The sequence below is a fragment of the Lipotes vexillifer genome, unplaced genomic scaffold (assembly GCF_000442215.2).
Source record: "Lipotes vexillifer unplaced genomic scaffold, Lipotes_vexillifer_v1.1 scaffold977, whole genome shotgun sequence".
Lineage (NCBI taxonomy): Eukaryota > Metazoa > Chordata > Mammalia > Artiodactyla > Lipotidae > Lipotes > Lipotes vexillifer.
Genome location: NW_006783088.1, coordinates 3,335,623 through 3,348,521, shown reverse-complemented (window position 1 = coordinate 3,348,521; position 12,899 = coordinate 3,335,623). Strand labels below are relative to the sequence as shown.

General features: G+C 50.6%; 1 protein-coding gene across 2 annotated transcripts in view; it reads right to left on the bottom strand.

Moving 5' to 3' along the window:
- AMBRA1 (autophagy and beclin 1 regulator 1) overlaps nucleotides 1–12,899 on the bottom strand; it is a 147,787-nt gene that overhangs the window by 6,562 nt on the left and 128,326 nt on the right. For both annotated transcript variants that reach the window (XM_007455776.1, XM_007455777.1), the window contains 3 exons: nucleotides 9,877–10,016; nucleotides 2,880–2,972; nucleotides 1,412–1,605 (listed from right to left, as the gene is read on the bottom strand). In XM_007455776.1, the coding sequence (XP_007455838.1) occupies nucleotides 1,412–1,605; nucleotides 2,880–2,972; nucleotides 9,877–10,016 (427 nt within the window). The remainder of the gene's footprint in view (nucleotides 1–1,411; nucleotides 1,606–2,879; nucleotides 2,973–9,876; nucleotides 10,017–12,899) is intronic.

Sequence of the window (12,899 nt, the reverse complement as noted above, 5' to 3'; positions counted from 1 at the left end):
CCAGGAATGCCTGCCCCCTGCCCCCATCCCACTTTGCCTGACATTTTCCTACTTATCCTTGAAGACTCAGCTCAGGGTCACCTCCTCCAGAAGTCTTCCCCGAGCCCCACAGTTGGGAGCTGGGCCCCCCTCCTCTGTGGCCCCGAGGTCCTTATCGTGTGAAGCAATTACCTGCTGGGTGCCTGCCTCCCTGTCTAGACTTCCAGTTCCTTGGGAAAGGACCAAGGCCTATCTGTCTTTGCAACCCCAGCGGCTGATGCATGGAAGACAGTCAGTAAACAGCCACAAGATCGCGGCAGAGGGGCCGCCTCAGACAAGGACTTCCGCCTGGGGCTGGCTGGAGGAGCTCCAGCCCTCTCCTCTTCAGTGAGGCTCTGAGCTGTGTTGGGCTGCTGCAGCCACTACCTCTACACCAAGGAGTTTCCACCCAACAGATGTAGAGGTGGCCTGGGCCACAGACCAAGAAGGGACTTAACTGTAAAAAGTGTCAGTTCATGGCAGCAACAAGGACAGGGCCCTGCTGGGGGGCTGCAGTTTGGAAAGCTGTTCCCTGGAGGTGGCACAGGCAGATTAGTTACTCCTTGCCCGATGCACACCTGTCCTCTCTTCTCATGGTCTCTCTTCAGCAAATGGCTTAACACGGACCTAGGAAATGTGGGTCTGTTTGGAGGCTGCCTTGTCTGGAGCCTGGAGCAGCCAGGGGCTGGGGTAGGGGGTAAGGACAGTGACTGAGCGAGAACAGCCTATTTAACACAGCTGCCAACACACTCCAAAGGGGCTTGAGCGCTACCGCTGAGAAGTGCTAATTGGTTCTTAGCAGTGTGAGGCCAGCGCAGAGCCAGGGCAGAGCTGGCTGAGCCACACCTGCAATAGGTGAGAGAAAGGGCCTGACTGCGCGGCAGGCTGCAGTCAAAATGGCCATGAAGCACGGGTGTGTGAGGGCCTCACCTGTGGCAGTCCCGACTCTGGCAGGCTGGCGGCAGGAGGAGACAAGCTACCCTGTGGGGTGGTCCTGGAAGCCCGAGGCCTGGGGTGCATGTCTCTGGAACGAGAGCTCACAGCAGGGAGTCTTCTCTATCTAGATGACTCTCTGTGCTCTCTCTCCAGAAGAACACCCTGGGTCCTCCAAGTTTTAGAGGATAAGGAGGTCAGGGTCCTTGGTGGGACTGAGCAAAGCTGTGAGAGCAGCTCGGCTTGCCGGAGCAGTGACCCAGATCAGGAGAATGACCTTCCTGCCCGAGGAGGCACCACCACGTGAGGGGCACTCACCGTTACGGCAGTGGTGCTCGCCCTGCACCAGCTGTCTGTGTGGAGGGGCCGGGAGCCTCAGGGAGGGGTGAGAATGGTCCCAGCCCCCACCCCACGCCACTCTCCCAGCCTCATTTCCCATCTAGTGTTACATGGCTCCTACCTTCACCAGGACCCGAAGCTGCTGTCCCCGGCTCCTGGATCTCCCTCTCTGTCTGTGTTTCGGCATTCTGCAGCTGAAGGGCCAGAGTCTGGGTGCCCTGAGATGTCACTGAGGTGGTGGGGTTCCGGGGCTGCAGCCCAATTGCATTCATCAGGCCCATGTCTCTGTCTGTCCTCCATGTGGCCCTGCTGGTGCTACGGAGAGAAAGGCAGAGCGGAGTCGGGCAGGGCTGGGGACAGCACACAGCTCCGCGTGCTCCATGCCAATCCCCAGGGCACAGCCTGGACCAGGGCCTGCAGGCTGAGAGGCCCGCTCCCGCGGCTGCCTCCCGATGGCGGTGAACTCGCCTGTGTCCTTTCTCCTCAAGATCAGTCCACACCCCGGGACAATGAAAGGAGGCGCAGAACCGTCCAGTTTTGCAAACCCAGCTGGTCCAGTCACTCAAACAACGAGGGCTTTTCTGGGGAGGTAGAGATGGCTGATCTTAAAAGACACTTCCTTAGATTCGGGAAGCCACTAGCTGAGCTCCATGGGAAAAAGGGTGAGCAGCCCAAGAGGGCCCTTTCTCTCTTTAGCTTTTCCTTCCTTCTAACTATATGCTGACAAGATTCCAGTTTAAATTCTTGGAACTTCCACTGAATGCCCACTTTGGAGGAAAAGCACCAGGACTCCTGTGAGGCTGCTCTGGGATCCTCCTTCGGGGCCTTCTGAAAATAGACCCTTAAAAGCAGCGAGTGCCAGCTGCCAATGAGTAAGGCCCAGGCCCCAAGCTATACACCCCCTTCCTTGGGCATTTCCTAGGCAGTGACCCTCAGGACAGCTCAAGCTGGCAGCAGAGGGAGCCCAGGACTTTCAAGACAGTCACCAGCCACTCCTATTTGTAGCTGCTTCTGGGGATTTACTCCTCCAGCTGTGCCCTGTACTTCCTCTAGGAAGCAGTGATTGCTTTGGCTTTATCATTGACCCAGGACTTTTTCTCAAAATGTTCCAGTCTTTGTTAATGAATTAAGTGATGAGAGGATCAGTACCAGGTTCCTACTCTCTCACTGGCTCCTGGGGAGGGTCTGTCCCAGGGCTGCAGCTCTGGGCAGCTTGGACCCTGAGGCCTGGGTCACGTGGGAGACTGCCCACAAGCAATTTCCTCGGGAGGGCATCCCTCTCCAGTGTCCACTCCTCTCTCCTCATCACAGCTCACCCAGATACCATGCCAGAATGAGAGGGCTAGACAGTGTCCTAGCCTGTCTTAAATCAAGGCTCTGAGGGCAGAGGTTCTGTTCTCTTTCTTAGCCATAAAACACTCTTCTCGAACAAAATCATGTGCAAAAGCTCAATGCATGAAGCAGATCAAAGAGGAGCTGCTCTGGTTGAGGACCGGCAGCTACAGAGCCCTGGAGCACAGTCTGAGGGCACTGCTCCAGAGCCCACTGGTTGCAGAAGGGAGAGCGGGCCTCCTCTTTCACAAACTCACCCAGGCCTCTCACTGCTTCGGCTGCTGGAGTGAACAGTGAAGACAGTCTCATTCAGCTGGTCCCAGTAGTACTCAACACCAGAGTTTAAGGCCCTGAAAATCAGTTGGGAAGGAGAAAAGGTGGAAGGCATTAGACAGGGAATGGCCAGAACTCCTTGCAATTCCCTCCTTCCTCTCCTGGGGCTGGGCTGAGGCCAGGACCAAAGATATTCCCGCATCAGGATGCTCAGTGTAGAGCAGACCAGACAAATCTCCAACAGCCCCAAAGCCTGGAGTGGTGGCTTTAGCCTCTTCCATCCCCTAGAGCCTAACTGCCTCCTCTTTGGGGCTAAGGAAGAGCTAAAAAATAGCCATGCCAGTCAGGCAATGAGTTCTGCGTGTACTTCAGACATATGAGAAAGAAGCTAAGATGGCCCTGGAGACACCAGGTGCCACGGACAGCCCTGTCTAAAGGGCGTGCTTAGTGCTCAGAAACAGAGAGTGCAGGCTCTCACCATTGGGTCTTCCCTACAGCCACGGGGTCAGGAGAAAGGAAAATGTGGGCACCTTGACATTTTTACTTTGCCTGGAGCTCAGAAGTCTAAGCAGGAAAAAGCTCCCGCTGAGCCAGAGAGGCCCACATCTCTTTCTATTCCGGCCCTAGAGGCTCCTTTGCCAGGTAGAAGCTGGACAAGCAACTGGGAGAGCTGAAGATGACCCGGGAGGGCTCACAAACTTCTCCTGGGGGAGGGAGGAGAAAAACTGCAGCAGCGATGGGCTGGACTGCTGACAGCAGAGAGAAGAGCTTCTATCCATCAAGTTCTCTGGGCTGCCAACCTTTTCCTGGTTCCTTCTTTCCCTGCAATGGAGTATCATGCAGTTTCTTCCAACCTCACGCAGGCAAAACTGCCAGAAGGGAAGCAGTTGGCCTCTTATCTTTCTATACTGATGTGCCACCTCAGGCAGCAAGCCTGGCTGCCAGTGGTGGGTCCCAAAATGCAAGACAGCTACCTAGCACCAATCACATGTTGAGGGTGGGGTGCTGCTGATGGTGGTGAAGGAAGAGGGATAAGAGTTGGGAAAGAGGTGTCTTTGAGCCCTTTGATGAGAACTCCAGCGTCTATGTAGAGATTGTAGGAGATACTCAAAAAAGCTAGCTCTGCTCCTAAGAGGGACAGGGCATGCACATGTGCTTGAAGAGCTCTGCTATAGACTGAATCCCCCCCAAATTCACATGTTGAAACCCTACCCCCAAAGTGACTGTATCTGGAGATAGGGTCTTTAGAAGGTAATTAAGGTTAAATGAAGTCATAAGACTGGGACCCTAACCCAAAAGGACTCTGGCCTTATAAGGAGAGAGAGAGATCTTATTCTCTTTCTCCATCATGTGAGGACACAGTGAGAAGGTGGCTGTCTGCAAGCCAGGAAAGGAGTCCTCACCAGAACTCAACCATGCCAGCACCTGATCTCAGACTTCCAGCTTCCAGATGGTAGAAAATAAATTTCTGGTGATTAAGCCACCCCGTCTTGAGCTGACTAAGAAAAGCTCCAACGGAAGCCAGCTTTTTAACCTAGAGGCTGAGGTCACCTTCCTTTAACGACAGAACTTCTTCAATAAAGAGCAAACAAATGAAAGTCAGTGGGTTGTGAGGATCAGCCAGGAAAAGATGAGTTGTGGGGGGGTGACGTAAGGTGATGCCTTCCTAAATGTGAGGATTGGATAGGGCAGGGGCCTGATGGGGCCTGCACGGTGAGCGACTGCATGTCAGGAGGCTGTGCTACCTCAGGTGAAAGGAAACGGGCCTAGGCACTGGGACCCCAAATCCATCACTAGAGAGGCACTAGGATTCTGGGGATTAGGCTTTACCTGTGGGAAAGAGCCACAGCCAAACAAAAGTACTCTTCCTCTCCCTGTTCTGGACTAAACCCCTCCCAGCTCCTCTTAGAGGGCAGGTTTGGTGTGATCTTCAGACGAGCCCTCTGAAAGAACATCAATAAAGAATTAAAGTTCAGGGTAACAACACCTGCGGTCAGCCCGGGGGCCAGGACGGAGGTCAGCACCCTGAGCCGGGACACCTCAACCCGAATCTCCGCCACTCCCACAGCCGCATAGGAGGTGGCGGGCCATGTTTCCTGGATCTCAGCGAGCTGCTGTTTCTCCTCGAGACCACAGGGAGCTGAGTCACCAGATACTCAGCTATTTTTGTGAGGGTTGTCTGAGAACAACAGGGCATTGGAGAGCAGAGGTGAGAGAAGACCTTACGTGAGGGAAGAGGCAAAGGACCAGAAACAAAAGCAGAGGCCCCCAGAAAACAAAGCCACCACTGCAATTTTTGATGAGCAAATCTTGGCTGCATGAGGCACCACATGAAGCCAGCTGCCAGGGAGTCTCTGATTTACAAACTTGTCAAGATTTATTGACAGGTGGCAATACCACGTGGGTCCCCGCCAAATCCTTCGTCTGTAATTCCTGCTACCCAGGGCTGGTTAGTGACAACAAACTGCTCACACCAAACCTATACCAAACCATGTATTGAGTGACCAGGCACCTTCCTTCCCATCTCAGAGAAAAGGCCACCTGAAGGCACACTCTCTGAGCTGCGACTGCCAGCACGACGCTGATGGTCAGAGTCCCTCAAACACTTTCCATCTGGCAGCATGCGCCATCAGCTCCAGGCTATGAACTCTGGCCATTTACTGAGGATATCAACTGCCAAACAGAACAGGAGTGATGGCGGCTATCAACATGCTATTCCATTCTCCCCCCCGACCCCAATCCTCTCTACTCCCCACCAAGAGGTCCAATTCCAGCCATGATTTGTTCTACCTTCTATGGTCAGACCAGCTTGACTACGACAAGCTCATGGATTTGGTTGAAATTCCAGGCACTGTATCAAGGAATAGAGTTGAAGATACCCTCTCTGGCTAATGAAACTCTAAGTGTTCAATATTCAGTGTTGCTTATTTCCATCTGTAAGCTAAAGAACAGTCCCAACCCTCTCCTTCCTCCTTGGACCTTAGGGAGGATGAATGAGTTGCCACTGTTTGCTCTAGGTTCTTCCTGGAAGCTCGACGAACACACAGAGGGGTGAAGAAGAATGAAAAGGCCAGTCAGGGTCAGCCTTCCTGGCTTCCTTCCACAGCCTTTGTGAGCTGTGCTTCTGGGCTTGGTTCAGTGACTTCTCACAGCTGGGACCCTTGGGGCTCCCTGAACACAGCTAAGAGCCAGCCTAGCTTCCTCGGTGGTGAAAACGCTCTCACACAGAACTGCCCTCCTCGGCAGTGAAAGCACCGAGTCCTAACCTCTGGACCGCCAGGGAATTCCCCCCCAGCCTACTTTTCTTCTGACATGAGTCTCTGAATTCTGTCTTCTGAGCTGACTCTCAGAGGTCTTCCCAGCACCTCCCCACCCTGCTGTTTGTAGGGCTGATCTATGAGACGGAAGTGAGCAAGCAGCCCCTCACATCAATCTGGCACTTCATACCCACCCTGGTTACTGGTGGGGGGGCTGGCTGGGCTGGCGGACAGCCAGAGGCACAGGAGCAGCTTTGGAGGGGTGGCGGGTCGGAGAGCAAAGCAAAGGAGAAAGGAGCATCTCACTGCTGGGAGCGGGGGGGGGTGGACAACAGGCTATCAGCCACCGAAATGGCTCTGTATATGGGTGGAAGGGCCAGTGGTCCGTCTCCTCACCGGTCCTAAGAATTTCTGTGCCTGGAGAGATGGAGTGTTTCCTTAGGCTTTTTTCTACTGTCAAGTGGGGTTTTAATACCTTCAAGAGATGCCCAAGGAGCTTGTTACCTCTGTCTTTGTGCTTGGAGAGAGTGCCAAGGCTAAGACAATGGAGGAAAAATCAAGAACAGGACTGAAAGCACAAAATGTGGTAAAGCTGCCTGTGCCTGAGACAAAGGCAGACAACCACCTGTTTTGGAGGGAGGGCTGTAATCTTGGCCCAGCTGGCTGGCTGGCTGGCTCATGTGCCCTTGGGAATGGGTGTGCCAGGGAGCTGCGTCACGCGGGGCCAGGCAGCAGGCAACAACCCTGAGCTTCAACTTCCCTATTTATTTGTTCTCCTCGTTCGAAGCCGGAGATCACTCAGAGACTGTTAAAAAAGATGTACATGTTCTCACTTATCCTCTCTCATTTCCCACTGCATCAATCACCTGACCCACTTAAATGCCTCAACATGATCTAGAGCTACATTCTTCACCTGAGGTCTTAAAAGAGTTACAAAATTGTATGTTCTTGCGGTATATTCTTCTGTGGAAGAGAGTATGTTGCTTTCATCGGAATTCTAAAGGGGTTTTTGATTGAAAAAAGGTTAAGAATCAGCTACAGGAAAGAGCTCTGGATCGGAAAATTGGGAAGGCTCATTTTGTCACTGATCTGCTGGGAGACCTCGGGTGAGTCTAAATTTACTTACCTGAATATTGTTCACAGTATTTCCTGCCTAAAGTACAGAAATGAAGGTGACTGAGAACTGGAGAAGCTTTGGACAGCTTGGGACAAAGTCATGTCCATCTTAATTTTATATGGTACCCTTAAATACTGGCCCTAAGGTATGGGGCATTTACCCACACGACCCAAGAAATCAGAAGAAACAGCAACACCAAAAAGGCAGGCTCAACTAGCCCTGAGTCCAAGACAACTTGGTCTGTGATGCGGTGCTGTTCGCTGTGTCAAACATTAGTGCTATCTTTTTACTTTTTTTTTTTTTTTTTTTTGCGGTACGCGGGCTTCTCACTGTTGTGGCCTCTCGCGTTGCAGAGCACAGGCTCCAGACGCGCAGGCTCAGCAGCCATGGCTCACGGGCCTAGCCACTCCGCGGCATGTGGGATCTTCCTGGACCGGGGCAGGAACCCGTGTCCCCTGCATCGGCAGGCGGACTCTCAACCACTGTGCCACCAGGGAAGCCCATTAGTGCTATCTTGTCATGGAAGAGACTTGAGTTGCTGGTGGGTAAGAGAACTCCCCAGGCAGCTCAAGATGGCTCCAGCTTGCTGAGACGGTAGATGCTGAAGATGACATATGGGGAGAAAAGAGAGGCCAAAGCCAGCTTCATGTCTGGCTGAGATGTCTGTGACTCATACCAAGTATGTAGGCTGGGGTTGTAGACATAAAAGCCTTGTGGGGCCACGACAAATTGGGAGCAGAGACACTGCCTCTGTAAGAGCAGATCGCTTTTGCAAGAGAAGGGGCTGGGAGTCGTTGGGACAAAGTTTAGTAGCTGGAGCCAGGGACAAGACAACAATGCTAAGGAAGGCTGTCTTGGAGAAAAAGGTGAAGAAAGGCCTGTAACTACACTGTTGGTAAGAGTGAAATTATAATCCAGAATTCTTTTCCAGTTTTGGGAAAGATGCCTATTAGAGTCCTCTTATGAATTTCTAAGAAAAGAGGAAGAGGTAAGATAATGTGCTTCGGGGAAAAAGAAATCATTCAGGGAAGACTGATCCTGAGACTATAGACAGGTTGCGGGGAGGGCAGAAACGGACAGATAAAGCAACCTGGGTTAACAGTGGCACAGTCGTGAAAGAGGCAGGCTGTGTTCTGGAGAGCCACCAGGAGCTAGTGAAAGGGGCTCTGTGGACACTGAGTCTGAAGAGAGTGTAGCTGGCAGAATCAAGCAGTCTCCCAGCTCTAAGAGCAGCTTGACTAGGTCAGGCTGAGACAGCAGCTTCCCTTTGGAAGGGGCTCCGAAAATTCTAGGCGGAATAAAAGAGCTGTCATCAGAACCAGGTTTTCTTTCTCCTGGGCCACCGACCTAGCTCAGCTGACAAGGGCTCATCACCAGTCACCTACCAGGCCACAAGAACTGACCCAAATACACACTTTAGGAAAAATCACCAAGGGCCCTATCAAAAGGCAACATGGACACTCCCAGCAGCCAGAGACCCTACCAGACCAGCCACACTGTGCGTGTTCTGTGATCTGCAGTCTACCCTTGAAGAAGACTCTGCACCAAGTAAAGGACAACATTAGGACGGCCTGGAGGCAGAAGTGGCATTTAGTCGGCTGGAACCCCGCAGTAGCCCACGCAGCAATCAGCCTGATCTGCATTGAAGTACAGAGTTTCACTCTCCCCACCTGGCTGGGTCTGGAAATTGATGACAGACCTGGCTGATTCCCAGGGTCTTGAGTGAAAGGATGCCTGAACAGACCTCTCTCCTCCAAAAAGCCAGAGGAAGGGGAGAAGCGGGTGTCATCAGGACTTAAGACAGAGATACTTTGGTTCCCTGTCGCCTCCTACCCCCTACTTCAATCAAGACCAGTTAATTATCATTTTTATTCTAAACTAAGCTTTTCAATCTGCCTTCACTATTATGAGCCAGAACCCCAAGCAGAAAGGAAAACAGACAGGACACAGACAGAGCCAGGCTGTCAGAGATCCGTAGCTTGACAAATTAGGGCTTTAACAATATTCTATTTCCAATTTTGTTTCTTAAGTTAATGTCTATGGCATTTACACAAACCTGAGACCACCTGTTGAATTTTTCAAAAAGGGTTTAGAAAAGAATCTTTGATATCTATGCTTTTGCCTGCAGGGAAACTTTACTATCACTAGGAAACCAGAGAACGAGGGAAAACAAAGAAAAAAAAATACTGCCTTAGATTTAAAAACACCTAATAACTATACCAGTCTTTTGAAGATTTCTGGAATGGAGAGCTAACCTTACCATCCCCTAGGTGAAAAGAACACTTTAAGGAGTGACGCCGAGAACGAGTCAGGCTCTAGCAGGATTCGAATTTCCCATCTAGAAGACCCCACCACAGCGGGGGTGGTGGTGGTGGTGGTGGTGGTGTGATGAATTGGGATATTGGGACTGACATATATACACTAATATGTACAAAATGGATAACTAATAAGAACCTGCTGTATAAAAAAATAAATAAAATTCAAAAATTCAAAAAAAAAAAAGACCCCACCTCACTGGCCAGATCCACAGGTGAATGCTGATGACTCCAGTCCTCAGCCTGAATGACCCCCTGAATCCCCACCCCGCCAGCCCCTTGAGCCACTCACTCTGGTCGGCAGATCACCAGGTCTCCTTTGTTGGTACCATAGGCCAGGCCGAGCCCTGGCTCAGGCAGCCACCGGGCAGAATTGATGCTGACATGTCTCCGCTGGTCAGCAGGCATGGGATAAAGGACGTTGAAAACTCTCTGGGTGAGGAAAAAAGAGGGAAGAAAAGAGAATGGGAGGAGAAACAGTCTGTTACCAAGAATAACAAAATCCAAGGGGAACAAAGTCCCTCCTATAGCCTAAAGCAAGTTAACCACAGGGAAGAAAAGAGATGGTTGGACTGGGAATGGGATGACTCTTAACATATATCTGAGAATCTGAGAACTTGGGGAAGCACGGGGGGCGGGGGGGGACCCTCTTACTTCAGGTGAGGGCTAAGGACTGTCAGGAAATACCAGGGGCATACTTGGACCCTTCTGCATGAAGCTTCACTATGCTCTCCTCACAGCCTTTAACTTTCTCACTTCATCACTTTTAAGGTAACCCCCTGGAAAGCCCCATGCAGAGCCTAACACACCAGGAAGGACTGCCCCAAACTTTCCTCTGACCAGACCAACCAGTGAGAGCCAAGCTCCACTGGTAGTCCTGTTACCATGGAAATCACAGCACTCTTCACTGCAATGGGGAACTGAAGGTGATAGGGGGGCGGGAGGGGGTGATAACATCAAAGAACATTCTTAATTCATCTAATTAAAAGCAATGTTAAAACTGCTATTGTTAAGGAAACCTAAAAGGTGCAATAAGATGTAGGAAGCAGGGCAGATGGGAATCTTGAACACACACGTATACGATTTCTTTCTAGCTTATATAAATCACCATTAAACAGATCAGTTCCATTTTTCTTTCTTTCTTTTTTTTTTTTTTTCGGTATGCAGGCCTTTCACTGTTTTGGCCTCTCCCGTTGCGGAGCACAGGCTCCAGACGCGCAGGCTCAGCGGCTATGGCTCACGGGCCCAGCCGCTCCGCGGCATGTGGGATCTTCCCGGACCGGGGCAAGAACCCATGTCCCCTGCATCGGCAAGCGGACTCTCAACCACTGCGCCACCAGGGAAGCCCTCCATTTTTCAAAGGGAGTCTCCTTTCACTAGTCTACATCTTTCCAAAGCTACTATTTTCTCAGGGGGCAGCTTAGCTTGTCTCAGGTTGGGCTGAAGGTGATATCTGGCTACTGATCTGCACAATGTTCCAGAATCGATTTTAGTCAGAGACAGGGGCAGGGCAGTGGAAGAATGAAGGGCATAATTTAAGAGTTAGAAAGATCTGGGTTTGAGTCCTGGCGTCACTGCGTAACAACGTCTCTGGATCTCAGTTTAAAAAGAGACAGCACTGGGCTTCCCTGGTGGTGCAGTGGTTGAGAGTCCGCCTGCTGATGCAGGGGACACAGGTTTGTGCCCCGGTCCGGGAAGATCCCGCATGCCGTGAAGCGGCTGGGCCAGTGAGCCATGGCCGCTGAGCCTGCGCGTCCGGAGCCTGTGCTCCGCAGAGGGAGAGGCCACAACAGGGAGAGGCCTGCATACCGCACAAAAAAAAAAAAAAAAAAAAAAAAAAAAAGAAGAGAGACAGCACCAACGCTCAAATAATAGGGGAGATTAAAAGAAATGATGTATATAAAATGCCTGATGTGGTGCAAGCTCATAAATGGTAACCCTTGTTATTATTACCATGAACCTGCATCTGGGGCTTAAAAAACAAACAAACAAGAAAAACACGTCATCAGGCCCTATGAAAAGGACGTGAGGCTGAGAATCTATAAACTGGAGTTTTAGTCAATACAATGTTTTCTCTTTTAGCCTCTTCAGGTTTTTATAAAATAAGGATGAACTTCATCTGTCTTTACCTGTCTCTAAGGGTTGATGGAAGGGAAAAAAATGAGAGAACAAATGAGAGCGTGATTTAGAAAGTAATATTAAAAAATGAATTTAGGGCAGTATAATAATAATTACTTTTCTGATTATCCTGATGAGAGACCCTGCTCCCCCAAAAAGGTAAATACTGAGCTAAGGGTCCACGCCATTTACAGAAATCAAGTGATAAGAAGTCCTGCATTTGGGAACTTGTTCATGTGCTTTGGGTAGCTATCTGAAAGGCCTTTACCAGGACAGCCTCTGGACTAGAGAAGACAGCAGCACATGTGCTCGATGTAATGACACACACACAGAGAATCCTGTTATAAAAATTCCCCGGCTTTGTGGTGCTGAGAAATGTGCCTGGGTAGCTTATAGCACACTGCTGGAACAGCCCTGTTATGGTCCTGAGGTCGAATGGGTCTGTTACAAATATGGAACTGGCTCTGGTTTGAGGCATAAGACAGACTGCCCCAAGGCTGCTGCTGCCTTAAGAACCTCCTACCTCCTATGTCCTCCCCATCTGACTCAACTCCAAATTTAAGAATTAACCAGGGCTCCTTAAATCTTTGGTCTGAGGAGACTACTGAAAAAGAGCCCAATGAAGTTTATGAATTTCTAAACTAGTCATCCAGAACATGCTTGCTGACCTTTGGATAATCCCTTCCTTACACGTACATACCTGGCAGGAGCCTGGAATGAATTCATGGCTACTCCTCTCCACCGGCCTCACTCCTGGCTGACTGTCCACAGAGATGGCAATGCCAGTCTTTTCCCCTTTGCACCTAATCAACTCTTTTCCTTCAGATCAGGGGATGGGTGTGGGGCCTTCATCCTTTCTCACAGAGGTTTTCACTTTTCCAGAAGATAATCAATGGCTTCTGTCCAACCTATTGGCTATATGGTTAAATATGACTTGATATACAAATCAAAAGGACAAAGTGGCTGTGATCAGACAACTGTGGCTGGGATCACTTAACCTGTTAAATTTTTCTTCTCCCAAAGGTCAGATAATATAAGTTGGGGATACACCCAGAGTTCAGAAGGGATGTGTGTTAATTTCAGTGGGTTGGATGAGGGGAGCCTTATTTTTCGCCTGTGGCAGTTCTAATGGGATTCACAAGAGTCTCCCCTAAAATCATAATGATTCATTATTGCAGGCAATGGGCCAGAAGGGCC